The 21,301-nt window shown below is 41.0% G+C and overlaps 1 protein-coding gene across 4 annotated transcripts in view; it reads right to left on the bottom strand.

Moving 5' to 3' along the window:
• GRM3 (glutamate metabotropic receptor 3) overlaps nucleotides 1-21,301 on the bottom strand; it is a 114,273-nt gene that overhangs the window by 21,431 nt on the left and 71,541 nt on the right. For all 4 annotated transcript variants that reach the window (XM_054177888.1, XM_054177889.1, XM_054177887.1 and 1 more), the window contains one exon: nucleotides 15,449-16,304. In XM_054177888.1, coding sequence (XP_054033863.1) covers nucleotides 15,449-16,304 — 856 coding nt within the window. The remainder of the gene's footprint in view (nucleotides 1-15,448; nucleotides 16,305-21,301) is intronic.

The following is a 21,301-nucleotide window of genomic DNA, read 5'->3' as shown; positions in this document are numbered from 1 at the left end:
AAACCATGACTTTAAACTGCCTAACTCCTCCCTCAGGCCAAGTAGTCACTTTGTAAACAAAAGCAATGGGAACTTATTCTGCTAAAGAAGAATTACGGCTGATGTTAGGGTGATGACACAAAAGATTGGGAGCTGGATCTCTAAGTTCTGGGCTGGCCTTTGGTATTTTTTGAAATGTTTTGGTCTGAGGAAAGAATGAGTTGGCTGGTGAGTTTCTGCCAGTTGCTGGACAGCTGAACGTTAACATTGCTTCTAAGCTTGAGATTTCGTCTGGGACCTCCTTCCAAACTTGAAGTAATGAGTTCCCTGTGTCCGGTTTGAGGGATGAGGGCCATTCTCATTTAACCCCAGCGTTGGGTTAATCCTCTCTTCTCAATACATCCAGAGTGCAGCTGCAAGAGCTCAAAACTGTGTTTTAATTTTGCTAAAATTCACTTTTGGACTAAGTGAGGGATTTGGTCATGTCACAGGGACATGAATCTTACTCTTTTTGGAGGCCACCCCCAGACTACATGTAGCAACTGATGGCTACAGAAGTTTTAAATACCTAATGACATTTCTTTGTCATTCTTTGTCAGCCTGAAGGAAATATGAAGAGATTCAGTTATTAAATTAACAGAAGTTGTTTAAAACATTCTCTCCTCTGTGGGGACTTGAGGGTTAGAGAGGTGTTTCCAGACAGTGCTCTGAATAATTTAGTTAGATAGTTTTTCCTTAGAGATCAGAACAAAATGAACCATGAAACAGACCCTCTGGCTGTTATTTCCTAATTGGCTTGATATGAAGACGCTCCCAAATCAGATGGGCTGACTTAGATTTAGTTACTTACAAAGCAATACTACTGTTTAGGAATAGTAACACTGTAACTGTGATGGTCTAAGATATGAGAGATTTCAAGCCCATAGGAAAGGACACATTTTTTATTAGGCTAGTATATAGATGGAAGAAGTTCACAAGCTCTCAGACACAAGGTCACTTCATTAGGTCACTCTCATTAGGTCATGAGAAAAATTGTTCAAGAAATTTGACCTTCAATTATTTTGGAAGAACAGATCTGCTTGAAGTTTGGTATACCAAGTGTTTATTTCCTCCTGGAAATCCAATTTCAGTTTGCAAACAGCCTCATTACTATCCATTTGAAGAGTAATTGCTGAGAGCTTTTTGTTCACTTCTTTAAAAGTGTATAGTTTAAAACCATAAGGCCTGATCAAGATTCAAGACAGGACACAGCAAAAAGATGTTACGCCAAAGCTCCTCTGCTTCTCCCCCCGACCCCCCCAGATATGTGGGCAGTTTAATAAAGGTATTGCCACTTCCTACAAGTCTTGTGAGTCTATGCTATTATTTTTCTTAAGAAGCTACTAAAAACTCTCAGCAATCACCCTGCAAATTACTAATAATGGGGTAATTTGCAAAATGAAATTGTATTTCCAGTAGGAAAATAAAACTGTAAGTAGTGAATTCTGAGAGCATCTTTTTAAAATAACTGAAGTTCAAATGTATTGAACATTCTGTGGAAAAAAAAAAGGAGTTGTAGGATGCTTCAGTACTGGAATAAATTAAAAAATGCTACAGTGGAACACACAGAGGAAGCTGTATGCTCCGGCATATTATGCAGCTCAGTTATGGCACTGCTGACATAACGCTGGAGGAAGACAAAGCTGGAAATGTAGATGTTTCACACATCTCATGGTGCAAGATTTTGGAGTGGACCAGTTTTCTCTGAGAAAATAATATGAAAAAAGTAGTTTACATTCCTTTAACATAAACTTAATTACAGTGTCTATATTGGAAGTTTAGTTTCCTCACACAGCTGTTATAGTCAGTGGAGGGAAAAAAAAGCTTCCAAAGTGGGCTTTAGCTAAAATGAATTGCCCTCAAGAAGATGGATATCTTCTTCCATCAATATAGTTCTCCAGTTACTAGACTACAAAGTAAGTTGTGTCAAAGAAGAAGCATAGAATCACAGAATGGTCTGGTTTGGAAGGGCCCTCCAACCCCTCCATAGTAAGCAGAGACATCCTCAACCAGATCAGATATGAAAGCTGTCTAAATTTTGGCCACTGATGGAGAAATCAATGCTTTCAGTAAGGCCTACCACATATATTAAATGCTACTCATCTTTCTTTGTAAAAGTTTGAGTCTGTATTTTCTTTTTAACTCATTTCCATATAATAATGCAATGGGTATAAATGCATAACTACAAAAAGGACAGGTTAAGTCAGTATTTAATAGAATATATTTCATTTAAGACCAAGTGCGGAGTCAGTCAATCAAGAGGTGAAAGTGGGCTACTCACAACAATGACTCTCAATGAAAAGAGTGAAATAAAGGGTAAGAACTCCTGCCTTTTAAACCTATTCATGCATATCACACACCAGCTGCAAAGGTAGCATGTCATCCCTCCCAATATAATCAAGTGTTCACTGGTGTGTATTATCCTACAACACGAGAACTGCATGTCCTATTAATATTTGCAAATTCCTCTGCTCTCGAGAAGAAAAGATAAGGCTGAGAGCACAGAATTATTTTTGCTAATGTTTTGCTCCACTGAATCAGTTTAGCAGCAGTCACAGCAATCACTGGACCTCAGGGGAAATGTAAAATGAAAATGTTGATTTATTTGCCTGTTTAATGGTAGAAGCAGAGACACATTGATAGGCTTAAACTGATAAAGTGTTTCAGAGATCTAGAAAGGACATTAACAGCATTGCCTCAAACCTCCATCTGACTTGGGATATTTTCTTCTCTAAAGAGTCTTTCAAGATAAGCTTTTTAATCTTTCAGTTTCTGGACCATTGACTAACCATTAGCTATTTATTCAAATAGATGTGCAAATGTAAAAGAGGAAGTTTAGCAATTTTTTTCAGCACATTTTTTTCAGTTCCCAATAGCAGCTCCATAGAATGGCACATTTGCTACTGTCTGGTGGAAATTCATCCTGGAACAGCAGGCCAGTCTCTGATACCAAGCTGGTGTCATGACTGTGGAGCAGTGATCAGCTTTTCCATCCATCAAGGCCACAAATACTGTGGAAACCCACACTCAGAGAAACCCCATGCTCTTTAACATCTTTATTGATGATCTGGATGAGAGCATTGAGTCCATCATCAGTAAATTTGCGGACAACACTAAGCTGGGGGCAGGAGTTGATCTTCTGGAGGGTAGAGAGGCTTTGCAGAGGGACCTTGACAGGCTGGACAGATGGGCACAATCCAATGGCATGAGATTTAACACATCCAAGTGCCTGGTTCTGCACATTGGCCAGAGTAACCCCTTGCAGTGTTACAGGCTGGGGTCAGTGTGGTTGGAGAGCAGCCAGGCAGAGAGGGACCTGGGGGAGCTGGTCGATGGTAGGCTGAACATGAGCCTGCAGTGTGCCCAGGCAGCCAAGAGGGCCAATGGCATCCTGGCCTGCATCAGGAACAGTGTGGCCAGCAGGAGCAGGGAGGTCATTCTGCCCCTGTACACTGCACTGGTTAGGCCACATCTTGAGTACTGTGTCCAGTTCTGGGCCCCTCAGTTTAGGAAGGATGTTGACTTGCTGGAGTATGTCCAGAGAAGGGCAACGAAGTTGGTGAGGGGTTTGGAACACAAGCCCTATGAGGAGAGGCTGAGGGAGCTGGGGCTGCTTAGCCTGGAGAAGAGGAGACTCAGGGTTGACCTTATTGCTCTCTACAACTACCTGAAGGGAGGTTGTAGACAGGCGGATGTTGGTCTCTTCTCCCAGGCAGCCAGCAGCAGAACAAGAGGACACAGTCTCAGGCTGCACCAGGGGAGGTTTAGGCTGGATGTTAGGAAGAAGTTCTATACAGAGAGAGTGATTGCCCATTGGAATGGGCTGCCCAGGGAGGTGGTGGAGTCACCATCATTGGAGGTGTTCAGGAGGAGACTTGATGGGGTGCTTGGTGCTATGGTTTGGTTGATTAGGTGGGTTGGATTGGTTGATAGGTTGGATGCGATGATCTTGAAGATCTCTTAAAACCTGGTCTATTCTATTCTATTCTATTCTATTCTATTCTTTAACTAAAATGTATTTGTAGGGGCACACAATCTATAGTTAGTTATGGCAAGGGCAGGGATGACAACATGAGCACAACCTTCTTCTCTGACAGGCAACTATGTCACTGCTGCATAGACTAGAAGATTCTGGCAAACCCATCCCATACACTTCAATATATGACCAAGATCTTCTGGTGTATTGTAGCAAATTTAAGACCTACTGTAAAGCAGAAAAAGCCACAGATAAGGTGTTCCTACAGGAAGACAGCAGGTGAATTCTGTGGCAGAAGCACAGGAAGATGCTTGGGGCCTCCAAGAGCTACACAGAGTCAGCTAGTTATCACTGAAGAAATTCATTTTTGGCAACAAGAGGGGATTATTTTTAGGGTATAATCAATAGAAAGAAGAACATGTACCCAGCATATGCAAAATATCCTCTGTACGGTGAAAAGATAAAAGGGATAACAAGGAGCCACAAGGATGATGGCCTCTGCACTGTTTGCCAGTGCAAACCCAACAACTATTATCTTTGGCTGTAAAACTGTTTTAAACCTTAATTTTAAAGAACAGTGAGTGAGCACTTTAGAGAGTCCGTGTGTGCATACATGTATGTGTGTGCGTGTGTGTATGCATGCTTATGTCTGGGTTTTCTGATCCAAACCTCCTAAACAATAGTGTGGCTGAAACAGTGTCAAGAAGTCAAAATGATGCCAGATGCCATTCTAAATCACAGTTTACTCTGAAAGTCCATATGCTCTCAGTTATTGAGTTACATAGGATTTCTGTGGCACACACATTCTGTGTGAGGAACTTAGTAAAAGACTGCGCTTCACTCATATTCATCCAGTACTCCAAAGGGATCCTACAGGAAGGCTAGAGAGGGACTTTCCATAAGGGTGTCTAGTGATAGGACAAGGGGGTATGGTTTTAAGATGAGGGAGAGTAGGTTTAGAGTGGATCATAGGAAGAAGTTCTTCAGTATGAGGGTAGTGAGACTCTGGAATAGGCTGCCCAGAGAGGTTGTGGATGCCTCTTCTCTCCGGTGTTCAAGGGCAGGCTGAATGAGGCCTTGAGCAGCCACGTCTAGTTGAGAGGTTTCCCTGGCTATTTCAGGGAGGTTGGAATACATGATCTCTAAGGTCCCTTCAAACCTAAGCCATTCTATGATTCTATATTCTTTCTCACACTAATATTTTCCTGTCCCCACTGAGCACCGTGCAGTTCCTTCCCTGGCTATAAACTAGTGTTTTCTTAGTTGAATCTCATATTTCAGCCACAGAAGTGGTAAATATTTCGAACTTAAAAAGGATTTCATGCATTAGCTTGTTCTGCTGCCCATCAAATTGTCTGGAATCTGTGTATGGCAGCAAATAGAAAAATATACAGCATGAAACCTGTATTGAATTGAGGAGCAATTGCACATACACATTTAGAAAGTGAATGTCTCACATCTTTCAGAAGTACTTTTGAATTTCTTCTGTAGGAAAAACGCTAGATATATATGCGCCATTAATCTAGAAGAGATGATTCATATATTGGCAAGTAAAATGATGGGTTTGTAACAAGAAAAGCAAAACTATAGGAGATGAAAAGTGGATGCAAGATTGAAGAGGCAGGGACCTTCATAGTGTGAAGTACATTAACCTCTGCTTTCTATTTACTGGGTGTTTGCAACCACCATGTACATCGTCACCACTTTTGACTCTTTGCTGTTCTTCCTATACAGTAAGGAGATAGTGAGTTTTGTGTGTAGACACCCTATGAGCCAAATTAGTTATCTTGCTAATTATTTGATTATTTACATGCCTCAAGTTTAAAGACTAATATTTGGAAATATCATTTTAAGGCTGAGCCCCACTGCATTCCACTAGAAAGCAGATAAGTTGATGTTGCTTTACTGCTCCATGGCTGGAGCAAGAAGTGAGAAAACACATCAAAGGATTGCTCCTGTTTCTGAGCTATGCTACAGATAGGATTTTGTGGAATAGAAGTCATTGTACTTTTGATACATCTGTACATGAGTATCTGTGTTCTTCCCACTGCCTTGAAGAATTTTAGTATTCTTTGTATTCACTTGTTACGTCCTCAGACAAACTACGCTTTCATGGCAGGAAGAAGGAAACAAAAGGAAATGACTCACCCACATATCAGTTACATAATATCTTTTTACATTCCATTCTATATCTGCTAATAAAATAGACATACATAATGCAGTGATGCCAAAGCTCACATACTCTGAGATGCTTTTAGAGGTGTTTAGAAACATGGCTCTGACAGATGAGACAGCAAAAGGAAGTCACTCTTCAACACATCTGTCTGACAGGTCCATCCAGTTTGCAGTTGAAGGTCAGTTTGTGAAGAGTACTTATATGTAAAATGAATTTCTGCTTTATGAAAGAGATAAAAGAGTAGATCTGGCTGCTTTTTAAATTAGCTTTTAGAAAGTAGGTGTTATCTAGGCTTGAATGGATTTTTGATAAAAACATTCGCAAACACTTGCACAAATAAGAATGATGAATTTGTGTCAGGATCTGCAAAGCCTTTCAGACATTGCTCTGAAACTTTTGTCCTAAGTCCTTCTTTTGATCCATGAGACAATTACACCAATGTTGTGAATTTTTGGGAAAAATATAGGTTAGTGCAAAAATTTGCACTAACTAGTTGAGGTTGGGCCCAATTCCTTTCTTCCTTTTAGAAAGGGAAACATGACTGCATTATTAACCTGCTTTTTTTCTGCACCTTGAGTTAGCAAATGGGCAAAACAAGCTTGAAGAGAAGAGTTCAGGCTGGAAAGAAAGTTAAAATAGATTCATATGCTCATCTGGGCTGCAGTTTAACAAGTATGAGTACAGCAGCCAGCTTGTGACAGGTTTGCCTGGAAATATACTATGTGGAAGAGATGTAGTTCAGATCGAGTCATGTCCAGGTTGCAGCAGCAGCCTGGACTGCAGGTTAGTATCACATTAGTGCAGCTATACTGGTTTGATATCAGTTTCCATTTAGTCCCTGCAAATGCCTTCACACTGTGCTCTACCGGGTAAAGTAAATTTGTCTTCTAGGAATGTAGAGATATTAAGATTGTATCAGGAGAAAATATACTTTTCTGAAGATTATGAATTCAGTTCTGCCTTTCTAGTATAATTATTAGCTGCCAACAAAAATAGAGGTTTGGTAAAAATAGCATTTATTATCTTCAGGATTTGGCATCTAGTTTGACATTCTGTAGTTTTCTTCAACACCTTTTGAAAATACCAGTTTTCTCAGGATTCTCTGTAAATCCAAGACACATCTGGAGTACTCAAAAGAGCAATTTATGTTCCTAGTGAGTCTCTATGCAATCTCCTTCTCATGTCCTTTTTCTCATTCTCAGTACTACAGTAGTCATGTTTTGAGCATAACCTTTGCCTTTTTCAGATCCTTATACAACACCTCAATGTGCAAGTTGGACTAATTGAGATTACTTCTGGAAGTGCTTTTCCATAGTATGTAACAGAACAGAATCTGGTCCTCCCATTGGCTTTCCAGAGCCACACTACATGATAAAACGCAAGAGGTAGGAATGCTGAGCCAATCTCTTTTCTCACATATCTAGTTCTTCCGGATCACAAGGAGAAAGAAGCAGACCTGACACATTTTCAGCTATGTGTGGATGTCTTGCACAGGTTAAACTGCATGAAGAGTAAAAACATGGTTGTCCTGAGTTGTCCCCATGTTGTAGAGATCAATGGGATGGAAAAAAAGAGTGTGCGTAGCTGGGGGATGAAAAGGCTGCATGAGTGAGTCTTCCTGCGCCTCCAAGCAGTTTGACTGTGCAGACCCTCAGTGTTAGGGATTCACATCACATTTGCTAGTGAAATAAGAGATGAAATAATAACTATTATAAAACAATCAGCAGACAAACACACAAGTCTGTGATTTTGAGAAATTAGGTTACCAAACATTTTGTATCTCAAATATGCGATCTGGAAGAAAATAATTGCTCAGTTTTCAGTCATGTTTCTCTCTGTAAACACAGGGTGTCTAATCTCATCCTCATTTACACACCCCCATGGGTGCTGTGCAATCTAGAGATTTATAAGATGCCTAAAGGCGATGTTATTAGTATGACAAAGTAGCTGACTATGAGTTACATTCAATACACAGACTGTATAACTTAATGTTCAGTTTTTCATAGCTCATCTGAAATGGAGGATTATGTAAATATTCAAGTAGAGGAAAATGAAATGGAGAGCTATTTGCCATTTTAGGGATGTCATAGTACCTTCACTTAAACGTGCTACCTTAACAATTTTGGAGCTATTGCTGGCCTGTGGCTTCAGCAGATTTTCTAGGACAGGCACCCATCTGTGTAAAGGCCAAAGGCAATATATTTCCAGAGTCTTCCTGAGGATTTGAAGAAAAGTTGTAGCTACTCTGTGCTTTGCTAAACCTGCATTTATCATCTTTTTGTCTATGGGAACTCAGCTCTAAATCAGCCAGTGGTGGCAGTGGTGGCAGAAGGCAGAAACACCTTGCTCCCAAATTAAATGGGAAGCAATGGTCTAAAACACCTTGGCTTCTGCTGCTAAAGCTTCTCAAGAGACAGGAACACAATTTAATCTCTGCCTTTGCTCAGGCCAATTACTGTTAATTAGTACCAAATGAAGGCATGAAAAGACAGCATTTTATGATGATCTCTGGCTAGTTAACAGGCACCATTAACAGGTAGGTCACTGACCTGCCATCACAGCAAGAAAAGTTTTAATGAAAATGTGATTTGCAAGTTATGCTCTAGAGATGAAAATGTTTGTGTCCTGCTGCCAACCTGAGTACCATCTCACGTGGTTCAGTGTGTGACATGCAACACATCCAAGGTGCAAACTGTTTGCCACTGTGCTACTTCAAACCTAAACTAGAATTAGAAAAGGTTCCATAGTATTTTAATTTCAGAGAGTTTACATCTATAAAGTTCTGAGTGACTTGGTCTGCTCCTGCATTTGACTTTGCTTTCAGTAGGAGGTTGAACTAGAGACCTGAGGGCCCTTTCAATCTGATTTATTCTTTAATTTTATGATTTTATGTTTTACTAATCTATATTATACACAATTAAATATATATTTAAATATGCATGTATATTAAAAAAATAAATAAATGTATTAATACACACATGTAAAAGCTTCAGGGAAAGCTAACTGGAAAGTTCTGCCTGGAAGCCTCTTGGAGGATTAAAGTTGCCCAAAGATCAAGGATGATCAATTTGAGTGCCTGTGGGTAAAAATTAGAGGGAAGACCAATAAGGCAGACATCCTTGCTGGAGTTTGTTATAGACCACCCAACCAGGATGAAGAAGTTAATGAATTATACTATAGGCAGCTAGAGGCTGTCTCAAGATCACCAGACCTTGTGCTTACAAGTGATTTTAATGTGCCTGATATCTGTTGGGAAGTTAACACAGCAGAGAGGAGGCAGTCTAGAAGGTGCTTAGAGTGTATGGAGGATAGCTTCTTAGCCCAGCTGCTATGTGAGCCTACCAGGGGTAAGGCTTTGCTTGACCTTCTTTTTACCAATAGAGAAGGGCTGGTGGGAGATGTGGTGGTTGGAGGCTGTCTGGGATCCAGTGACCATGAAATAATTGAGTTTTCAATATGCAGTCAAGCTAAGAGGGGCAGCACCAAAACCTCCACTCTGGACTTCTGGAGAGTGGACTTCAGGTTACCTAGGGAACTAACTCAGAAGGTACCTTGGGAAACAGCCCTTAAAAACATAGGGCCCAGGAGGGCTGGACCTACTGTAAGAAAGAATTCTTGAAGGCACAGGAACAGGCTGTGTCAATGTGCTGGAAGATGAGCTGTGGGGCAGATGGCCAGCCTGAATGGGCAATGAACTGGGTGAATTAAGGGAAAAAAAGAGGGTGTATCTTCTTTGGAAGGAACGAGAGGTAACCCATGGAATGTTTAAGGAAGTTGCTAGGTCATGCAGGAAGAAAATTAGAGAGGCAAAAGCCCATTTAGAGCTTAGACTGGCCACTGTGGTGAAGGACAACAAAAAATCCTTCTACAAATATAGCAATCTAATAATAATAGCAAGTGGAGGGGCAAGGACAACCTCCACTCCTTGGTGGACACAGAGAGAAACATAGTAACAACAGATGAGGAAAAGGCAGATATCTTGCAAATATCTTGCTACAGCTCTATGTGCACATATACCTGGGTAATCTTAGCACAGACAGAAGTGTGAAAAAATACTCTACAGGTTCAGTTGGTCCTCTGCTCTGAAATAACAAGCCTCAAGTGTGCCTTCAGAGACTGTCCCTCAGCTGCTTTCAGGATTTTAAATGCTATGACATCTTTGTGGTCCCAGGAAAAAGGCAGTGTTTTTTTCCTATAAATCTTGAATATCTTTTTCACGTGTATTTTTAATGCATATCTTGGGGAATTCACTCTCTATTTTCCTTGGGTTTATTGCCTACAAACCCTTTGTAAATTATACTTTAAAATTTTTATTACTAGCAAGGTATTGATGCCATGTGCCCATGAAAGTGTTACGTTCAGTTGAAAGCAATGTTCTGGTTTGTTTTACAAGTAAGTGTCACAAAGAAGGCCAGCAGGACCTTCCAGCTGATTCCAGTGAGTGTTGGAGGAGGAGAGTATCTGACCTGATGAGGAGGAGCTCATTGGGTGAGATTATGGAGTATTAGGACAATCAGCTGCAGAGCATGGATATGAGCTTTAGCTTCAGCCTGAACATCTACTGACAGGCCTCCCTGCTGTAAATTTATACCTGGGCTTTGAAATTTCTGCATCTGTCATCTGCTTGTTATAGCAGATGCATCATCTGGGCTCCATGCAAGCTTGGCAAGACATTAAGCTTCAAAGTGAACTTTTGGCATGAAATAGTTATGGCTAAGTCCCAGAGCAGGGATTTATGTGATGCTGCTGTGCTCAGAATTGAGGTGACATCTGTGTGTTGTAGACCATGAGTTTTAAGCCCTTTCCTACTCAGCTAGAGCATGGAAATGATCCATGAAAGTATGCTCCCACCACAGAAGTCACCAGTGTTCAAGGCTAGATGAGAAGATGAGTTTGTGTTTCTGCTTTATGTTATTTGAGTGTTGACTGGGTTAGAGTGGGGAATAAGAAAAGAAAGAAAATAAACTGTATAGAAATTTAGGGTCTGACAGTTTTGTGATAAAGTCTAGCTGATGAAAGGGGTCAAATCAGACCTGACTTACAATCCTTTTCTCATTTTAAATAGTTATTCTGTTCGGTCATTTTTTCCTGGTATATATTTGATGATATAGGCTTCATACAGCCCTAAATCCAACCTTCCTCTGCTCATATGCTCCCACTCCAGACTCACAGCAGAATTAGTCCTGTAACCATCACCCCTGCTAGCTGTGCTGTGAGAAAAGCTGAAGCCCAGATCCACAACCTTGAGTGACAAAGTTGTCATCCTGCAGCAGCCCTGGTACAGATGAAGCTAATGCTGGTCCTCAAATGTCATTGCTGATATTCTTCACACCTGGTCAACCTGGAGCCCAGCATCCCAGACAAGCAGCTACACCAGATAACAAAATGTGGAGCACAGGTATTCAGGACTCTACCATTTCATCCCAAATGATGGACACACCTTTCACACTGCCGGTGCTAACAACTCACTCTTTTGGCACATGCCAAATGCACTAGCACTTTAGGCAATGATAACGATGGTTTTCTGTCATTCTGGTGGGTTAAAGGAACTAAAGCAGCTCGCAGATCTGTTTGTTGTACTAGCCCCTCCATCTCTCTGAGGGAGGGTGCCTTCTAGATACTTGGAGCTCTGTCTCCCGTTGGGGTTCATTCCTGAATTCATAGTCCTCCCAAGAGTCTCTAAATGCTGCCCTCCACCAAGTAGCAGCTGGTTGCTGATGAGAATTTGATTATACTCTGTCCTCTCTCCCATGGAGTCTTTTGCATTTGTTCAGCACTTCTTCATTGTTCTGGTAATACAAACTAACAGCCTCTTGAACCAGCATCTCTTTATCAGCAGAAGAGCATCACGATTCAGAACATCAAGTGCTGCACTTGTGCCCTCGGGAGGGAACAGAGAGGATGGAAGGATCAAGAAGATAAACCAGCCTATATCTCTTTGAAAGGCCAAACAAGCACTGAAATGGAGCAAGTGTGTTTATCAAAGGGCTGGGTTTTACATTCGCAGATCCTGCTGCTGAGAGTGGGAATCAGGTAGAGGCGTCTCTTTTCTCCCCCACAGAAAAGATTCAGGATATCACAATATTTGTCATACATGTCTTACTGACTTGCAAAAAAATTATCTGCTCTGTGTATCTCACAAACAATAGGGAATGAAATCTCACCATGCCTCTGTGTCGCACTTCAGTTCCATGGAGTCGTTTCAATGTAATGAAAAAGAAGCTATAAGTAGGACCCGAGAGACGTTAATACAATACCCATCACATAACATGTCAACAGCAGTGGTAGCGTGAGAGTGCACAAATCCTGGTCATTCCTCTAATCCAACCCTGCTGTTAGCTGGTCCCTAAGTATTTCCCTGCAGATCCCATTATTGCTGTGCCTGAGAGTCTCACTTGAGGCTCTCAGCTAAATGACAAGTGAGAATTTTAGTTGCTCTGTAGTCAATAGCAAGAGATGTAGGGGAAAACTAAAATTAAAACTAAAACTAATAATAATAATAATAATAATAATAAACCAGCTTGGAAGAAACCTTCAAGATCATCGTGTCCAACTCCTCAATCAATCCAACCCACCTAAACAACTAAGCCACGGCACCAAGCACCCCATCAAGTCTCCTCCTGAACACCTCCAATGATGGTGACTCCACCACCTCCCCGGGCAACCCATTCCAATGGGCAATCTCATGAAGGCGACCTCTTGTGGACTGAACCGCACTCTGTAAGCCCTGATCCGCTCCATCAACTATAATCAGAGATTAACCAAAATGAATTTAAGCACGTAGGTTAAATGTCTAAAATTGCACAGTCCCACACCAGTCATATAAATGTCCTGTACCATTTACTCAGACTGATGTGTTTCAAATGCACCATCATATGTTCCTGGAAACTGAGTGATTTCTTTCATGGCAAGCTGCAGGTTATGCATGCCAGGCTCATCTCTTTGTACCTCTGCCTTTCAACAGACAGGAGGCATTGCTTAAATAACTGTCTGTGGGGGAATATGGTGTCACTGGTGTTCTCCTTCTTGACTGCTTTCTTTTGGTGGTAGTGGATCATTATCTAGGCTAAAGAAGAGAGAACATTCACAGCCTGACTTGTTTGCAGTGCACCTGATGGGCTGGTAGCTTCCATGCCTTCCCACCTCTGCAGTGGGGGTTTGTTCTTGGATGACGAGCTGGAAATATGAGAACATCATTGATCAAATGTACCACAGAGCAGGATCCTGACATTGTATAAATTACAAACCCAGAGACTTCCTCCAACCAGGAAAGAGCAAAGGAGAATTCTTCATCCCATGGAAATCAGTGATGAGATTTGCATTAAAATTTCACACCTCTCTGAAAGGTAGAAGGCATGGAAGCTTTGCTGATTCTCTCACTACCTAAAAATAACTCATGTGCTTAAAAAATGCCTGACATTAAAATACAGATTCACATTATAGTAGAAGAACTGATGACAAATGGACAGGAGATGAGCAAATCATACTTCAAGCTAGTACCAAACAAAGCCATTGTAAAAGAACTCAACAGTCTTTTTAATGCTTTAAACCAGAAATTAACTGCAACTAAAGCTCTTAATGATTTCCATGTTGATTGTAAAACAATTTAATTTGATTTTAAAAAGAGCCTTCTTTATTCAAAACTGCAAAATAGCAGGCTTGGTGGTTGTTTTTTTTTAGCTGGAACAGCTTCAAATTCCAATTAATGACAAGTGTCAAAGATTTTTTCAGTCCAAATGAAAACATTTTTTTCTGGCTTTGCTTTGCATAAAACAGTCAGATGAAGGTTTTGAAACATCTCAACTTCCAGCTGCTATCACATTTTTTTTCCTTTGTTACTAAATCTATATGACCAGAGGACACCCAAGATCCTGGGTCATTTTGAAGACCCTCCTGAGAGATGAGCTAAGATGCAGCAAGTGACCAACTCCATCCACCCTTTCTTGATTTCCATGGTAAACAAACCCAGACACATTAACTGCAGGAATCACTGATGTTCTCTAAACAGGCCAGCTAGTCAGCAAATGGGATGACAGGAGACCAGGGGTCCTAAGGAGCTCTTCAACATGCTCTGGGAGGTATGACTACAAATACTCAAGAAAATCAAGAACTTAGCTACCCTACTGAGAGTGAAAGAAGCACTAAGGATGTGGTCAGTAGTATCTAGAGATGGTTTGAATTAAATGCTGAGAAAACCTCTGAAGGAGCAAAAGTTCAAGTTCCAATCTGACTTTTCCACATAGTTTCCAGTGTTATTAATGTTGTAATGTGGTAATGAGGATTTCCTTGGGACTGAATATATTGTATCATACATGTATTTTTCCTTAATGTCTCTTGGAGCTGTTTCTCATACAAAGCACAGCATGATGTTTCCTTACTACCAAGTCTGTCAGCTGAGAATATCAGTTTAATAATAAATGCAAGCTCAACCTAGATACTTCAGAAAAAAGTCAGGCATTTAACAATAACAAAAAAAAAGGAAGTGATAGTCTACACTGCTTATTTCCTCTGTAAATCTATTTACCCTTGCAATGGTATAATATTAATAACAAACATAAGCTCAGCCATATGTAGTGGCAGAAACACAGAGGTGTCATGTACTGCACATCCATTATCCATGAAGTCTGCTCATGTTGTTGCCAGATCATCCACTCTTTCTCCTCAAGTCCCCTGCACATAACCAGTCTAGCTTTTTATACTTCATCATCAAGCTTAAAGTTCTGTAATACAGGTAATGGCACTATCCCATATATTTAAATATTCCCTATTGATCTGGTTCTGTGGCTGGAAGCAATTCTTTTCTATTGCAAGGACATTGGTCATTGGCTATGGTCTAGCTTTTAAGTAAATTCACAATGCAATGAGATAAAGAAGGCCAAGTCTTGCCATAGGCATAGCAGGCAGTTGCCTAGTGAAGCAGGTGCTGAAATGACCATTGGTCTCAGAACATACCCAGCTGAAGCCAAGATGGCTATGAATGAAATGGAAGTGTGTGTGTGTTAAGTTTAGAGGATGGAGAGTAACATTTCCAAGACAAGATGCTGTCACCTCCATCTCCCTTCTGTTGGAAACAGAAGGAGCCTTGAGCTATTTTTCTAGGGTTTTTGTCCTGTTCTTCTTTCTCACTTCCTGTGGCAGGAGTGGTTTTGCCTGGCTGCCACTCTGATCAGAACTGTGACAATAGGTTCTGTTGGGAATTAAGGTAACTCTTACTGTGACTGTAGAACATTTAATGAATTATAGTGACATTTCACATGTACCAAAAGAGACATTGTTACCTGTAAAATTTACTTTCAGGAGATAATCTTTGTACAACTTCCTGCCATCCAAATGCTTCATGGCATCACAGAGTTTGGTGGTGTTTGGACAGAGAGTCCTCTGCATTTTATGCAAGGCATGAGCCATTGCATACACTGCATTCACAACAAACATGATCTTGGATTCTTGCTCATAGTTGGAACTGTTGATGGTGAAGTGCTTCTCACAAGCCTTTTTATGTGGTTTTTTGTTCTGGAGATTGCACTGGAATTTTTGCTCCCAGAAGTCCTTGAACCAGGGGTTACGTCTGTTATTGTGAGGGCTGAGGCTTTGGAAATATGTGTCAAACTCTTTAACTGGATGAGAAGCAAGTTCCAAGGTTATTGCCCCAGAAGCTATGTGCTCATTGCCCTTGACAATACTCTCTTGCGCTCCCCACCCATCGCTGGCAATCCAGGTAAAGGAAACGTTGAAGCGGTTGGCAGCTGCAATCAGCTCCCGTGAGTCATCACCTCGCATGAAGAGCACCACCACTCTGGCATTGGGTTTCTGCAGCAGCTCTTTGATCACACCATCATAGGACTTCCGGATGTTGGACCGACCTACTTTCTCAGAGGTGGCGATGCAGATGTTGCGGAGGCGAGCTTCCTGCTCAAAGGCTTCTATCCCTGTCTCCCCATAGTCTCCTTCTGAAGCAACCGTTGACACGTAAGTCCAGTTGAAGTACCGTAGGATTTCAGCCATGGCTTTTGCCTGGTAGAAGTCAGGGGGCACTGTCCGCGCAAAGTAGTCGTAGCGGGATTTGTCACTCAGCTTGGCACTGGTGGAGGCATAGCTTATCTGGGGTATCTGGAAGAGTCTGAGCAAATTTGCCACCTAGAGAGAGGGGGAAGAAGACAGATTTTGAAAGGGTGGTATTTATAAAACTAAACAGGAAGATCTGGGGACATCCATGAACAGTTTTTCAATACGAAGTGTTCTCACAATCACAGATAGAGGATGTTGGAAACATACTTTGGTGAGATCAGTGCACTGTGCAGAATAGCTGTTCTGCTGACCACTTAAGTCCTAGGATCCTACTAGGACTGTAATGGACATTTTATTTCTCTCAAACTGAGTCTGTTTAAACCAACAGAGAATCATAGAATCATTTAGGTTGGAAAAGACCTTCAAGATCATCGAGGCTAACCATTAACCCTATTCTACCAAGTCCACCACTAAGCCATATCCCTAATCAACACATCTACTCACCTTTTAAACACATCCAGTGATGGATGACTCAACCACCTCCCTGGACAGCCTGTTCCAATGACTGACAACCCTTTCAATAAAATTTCTTTTTCTTAATGTTCAGTTAACCCTCCTCTGGCACAGCTTGAGGCCATTCCCTCTTTTTCTATCACTAGGAACTTGGGAGAAGACGCAAACAGACAATATACTTCAGCCCTGATCTGTACTCTTTACTAAAGTTTGGGGTCTTACATGCCTTTCACATTTGTAGTGTGATTCATCTTCTCCAAGGCTCGTTGTATTTGATAACCAAATATACAAACAAGACATAAAATTCACCTTTATGCAACTCTCACAGATATACATGTACAGACCTTTCACAGAACTTTCTAGCTTCACTTATTCAAGAGCTGAGTTCCCACCTTTCCTATGTTTTTACTCTTTTAAGCTTCTTTTGAGCTGTTCTGACTGCAGTCCTCCTGAAATGACATGTTTGCTGCATGTTAGCACTCACAGAATCACAGAATATAGCTGGCGGGAAGAGACCTCAAATATAATTCAATCCAACCGTGCACTTCTCAAGAGTTGTACAATGTCATGTTGACCTGTAAGAACTACAATACTAATACCCATCAAAAGCATTGCATATCTTAGTAAATATTCTTTAAAAGTATTACAAGTCACTTGATAAAGGTGACTAAGTGAATGTAATAGACTTAAGGTTTCTAATACAGTTACTATAGTTTTCCTTGTCATTCTGATGAAGAAGGTATAGAATAGAAAAGAATTAACCAGGTTGGAAAAGACCTTCCAGATCATCAAGACCAACCCATCACCCAACACCATCTAATCAACTAAACCATGGCACCAAGTGCCTCATCCAGTCTCTTCCTAAACACCTCCAGTGATGGTGACTCCACCACCTCCCTGGGCAGCCCATTCCAATGGCCAATCACTCTTTCTGTAAAGAACTTCTTCCTAACACCCAGCCTAAACCTCCCCTGGTGCAGCTTGAGACTGTGTTCTCCTGTTCTATTGGTGGTTGCCAGACTAATGCATAAAAATACGTGCACAGTGCCTTTCCCAAGAACCTTTGCCATCTGAAACAGGGGACTTAAGGAGATCTTTGTCCTACTATCCTCCTGTGATGCCAGGGAAAAGCAGATGGGATGATCTGGCATCTCAGGCCTTTAGGTGACTGTTATCTGGGGAGCTAAATCATGTCTTCATAAGTCACTCATGGTAGTTTATTTTTTTAAAATCAAAATAAAGCCTCATCTATGCTGTTTGGAAGAAGTGTCCTGACAGGGAGCTTTAGCAACCACTCTGCTGTTTTGCCAATGGGTGTGGGCATGTGGTTGGGAAGTGCCGTGGCTGGGAAGTTAACAATTAATTTCCATTGTGGTGACTGAAACAGTTTCAAGCAGCAGGGTGGGATTGAAAGGCTTGTTTTCTCACCAAGCTGCAAGGGCTGCTTTGAGCATTGTTAGGCTTCTGTGACTTTGTAACTATTGATTGCATGCCCACATATCCACGTGGTTGGCTTCACATGTCCTCACTCAAAAAGAGCACTTTGATTTGGTAATTAGAATTTCCTCCATGCAGCTATTCAGGAACATTTCTTGCTGAACCATGAGGGCTGGAATTGCTATTCTTGCCTCAGTTTATTCTAGCAGAAATTATTATATTTGAGCTAAACCACAACAAGGATATGCACACATATTGTTCTGCATTTTTCCTCCTAAACTCATTTAAAAAGAAGTCCATTTCCTAGCTAAAGCACTGTTATTAAGTGTGTAGTCAAGCCTTCAGCTCACAGATACTCCTAACAAATATAGCAAATTGCTAATTTAAAAAAAAAAACATTTTATTTCTAATTTCTTTTAGTCTAAGCAGAAAAAGTATCCACATACAGCGAAACAGAACTACACTCCCATTTCACAAGGGGACCCTGAACCTTAGAGGTGACTATATTTCCTGGGTCTCTGCAAACCATCTTGCATTTCTGCTTCCTGTGCTACAGGGAGAAAAAAAGCTTTCCTGTCATAATACTGTTTACAGTAACACTCTTCACTACTATGCTGCCCAGATGAAAATCAGATTCTGATTAAATGAGGAACAAGATAAAGACACAGATAACAGATTCTGCAGAGGAACTGCTGTCTAAGGCTATGTCAGCTCTGCAGTGTCCCACTGTAGTAGAGGACAGTGAAATGTGAACCAGAGTTCTGTATACTAAGATTGAACCACCTGAGGCATACTACATCATAGTTCCATGCTGCCTTGGGACATGTTCTACAGCTTCAAAATGCAGTGTAGATCCAGCTTTTGCTAAGTGAAATAATCTATTTTGGCAGAGCTCCAGGCAACAATTTAATCAATCCATGGTGCATGCAATTAGAGCCTGAAATCCATATGTTGGCACTTAAGAGCAGTAGTAGCCTGTTTTTTTTGTTTGTTTGTTTTCTTTTTCTTTTATTGTTTTTCTTTTCCCCTGCTAAAACCAGTGGGTTTTGCAGATACTTTGCACCTTTGAAAATAAGGCTGGATGATCTGTTTCTGCAACCTAAAACAACTGCTTTGCACAGCTTGCTTTGAATAAAGTGTGTTGATAGAATCAGTTTCTGGGATGACAGAAAAAATTAATTTGCCCTCACACTGCTGACTTAATGATCTTAGAGATCTTTTCCAGCCAGAATGATTCTATGATAAGGAGCTGCCCAACAGAAGTATGACAGGAAGTCCATATCTTTCTGAAGGGAGAGACCGCACCAGCAAATTCTGAAAACTGGGTGGCCAGAGCAGTTCCAGAGGAGACTGATGTCCTTCTCACAGTGCTGGAGCTACATCTGTTGCTTCCATTTCTGTGTTCATCACAGGCAGTACAAGTACTTGTGAGAAATTGCCAGTCCAGTTTATAACACTGAAGATGTCTTCCTAATACCTTTCTGCAAGAAGTAGGGAATTAGGTACAGCCATCAAACATGTGAATTTGGTTTCTGAGCATATTTGTGGTCATGATGATAGATGGGGTCAGGTAGGTAACACCTCTGTGTTTCAGAAAGCCATATATGGATTTATTGACTATCATCAAGCATTCTTTCTCTCTTTCACAGGACTTTCATTGCTGGATTTGTTGTGATGCTTCTGGTTAAAATTTCCCTTCTTAACAGCCCAGAGGCTGTTACATGGGCTGTTTGAGTGTGTACAGGGGTGAGAAGCACAGGAAACACTTTGGGGGTAAAAAAAAAGCTATCTCAAGAGTGTTAGAAGAGACAGGATTTCTTCAACACAATACACAAGTGTGTATTGCCCATTATTTGGCCAGAGGACATCCCTTGTCAGACGACAGTGCTCTCTGCACTTCCATAATTTTACCATGTGAATCTCATGGCACTTAACATGGCTTAATGAATCTAATTCCACAGAACTCCTCTGAGACAGGCAAGAACTCCCATGGCTGTTTTGGACAGACAGTAAATTAAGCTTCTGAGCAGAACAGGATTGAGGTAAAGGAGGTTTGTCTCTACTGAAAAAAAGGAGAAACCAGTGTCTGAACTGCTATCTATCCTAATGAAAACTCAGTTACTGCCTTTGGTCACCTGACCTCATGCCTCACCTATGCATGGGCATAAATTGGTTGTCTAGATTTCCACAGTGAGACCATGGCAAAGCCATGTCCCAAGAATTTTATAAAGTCTAGGTCATTGCTAGAACTAGAACTGAGTTTTTAGAATAGAATAGGACAGAATAGAATAGAATAGAATAGAATAGAATAGAATAGAATAGAATAGAATAGAATTAACCAAGTTGGAAAAGACCTTCCAGATCATCAGGTCCAACCTATCATCCAACACCATCTAATCAACTAAACCATGGCACCAAGTGCCTCATCCAGTCTCTTCTTAAACACCTTCAGTGATGATGACTCCACCACCTCCCTGGGCAGCCCATTCCAATGGCCAATCACTCTTTCTGTAAAGAACTTCTTCCTAACATCCAGCCTAAACCTCCCCTGGTGCAGCTTTGAATAAATCTGTGCTGCTGCCAGTGTATGCCGTATCTAGTTCCACACTGGTAATCTACACCAGTATTTGAGCAGTTTCAACTCAAACTGCAGCTAAAACATTTGCTCCAATAATTTATTTATTTTCTTACTTGACTTTTATTAAATCTGCAAATATTTTAATCAAATGTTATCAAAAAGTGTCATTTTAGAAAAGCGGGGAAGAAACATTGGTTCTGAATGGGCTGGGGTGTGGCTATGTGATAAATCATGGCCATAAATCTAACATTGAAAACCACTCAAGTAGCTGATTGCCTTCACTGGCCTGTACACCTTTCCTCATGCTCCTATCTCCTGTCTTTTACATTTCATGTCAAGCTAGAACCTCCTTTCCACCAATTCATAACCATTTTCTTCCATCCTCTTCTTACACCTCTCAGTGGAGACATGTGCTTTGTCTTCTTGAGAACCAACCCATGCGTGCTGAAAAGCTGATGTCAGGTTCTGACCAAACCTTCTCTTCTCCAGTTTTCTTGATCTCTTTTTGTAGTGTGTGCTCTGCAGACTTTCCTCCCTGTAATCATCTTTGTATTTACTTAATCTTTCTTTTACTGGAGAGCCCAAAGCTGGACATCGT

The sequence above is a fragment of the Dryobates pubescens genome, chromosome Z (genome assembly GCF_014839835.1).
Source record: "Dryobates pubescens isolate bDryPub1 chromosome Z, bDryPub1.pri, whole genome shotgun sequence".
NCBI classification, from domain to species: domain Eukaryota; kingdom Metazoa; phylum Chordata; class Aves; order Piciformes; family Picidae; genus Dryobates; species Dryobates pubescens.
Note: the sequence above shows the minus strand (reverse complement) of the source record. Positions and strands in the feature narration are given on the sequence as shown.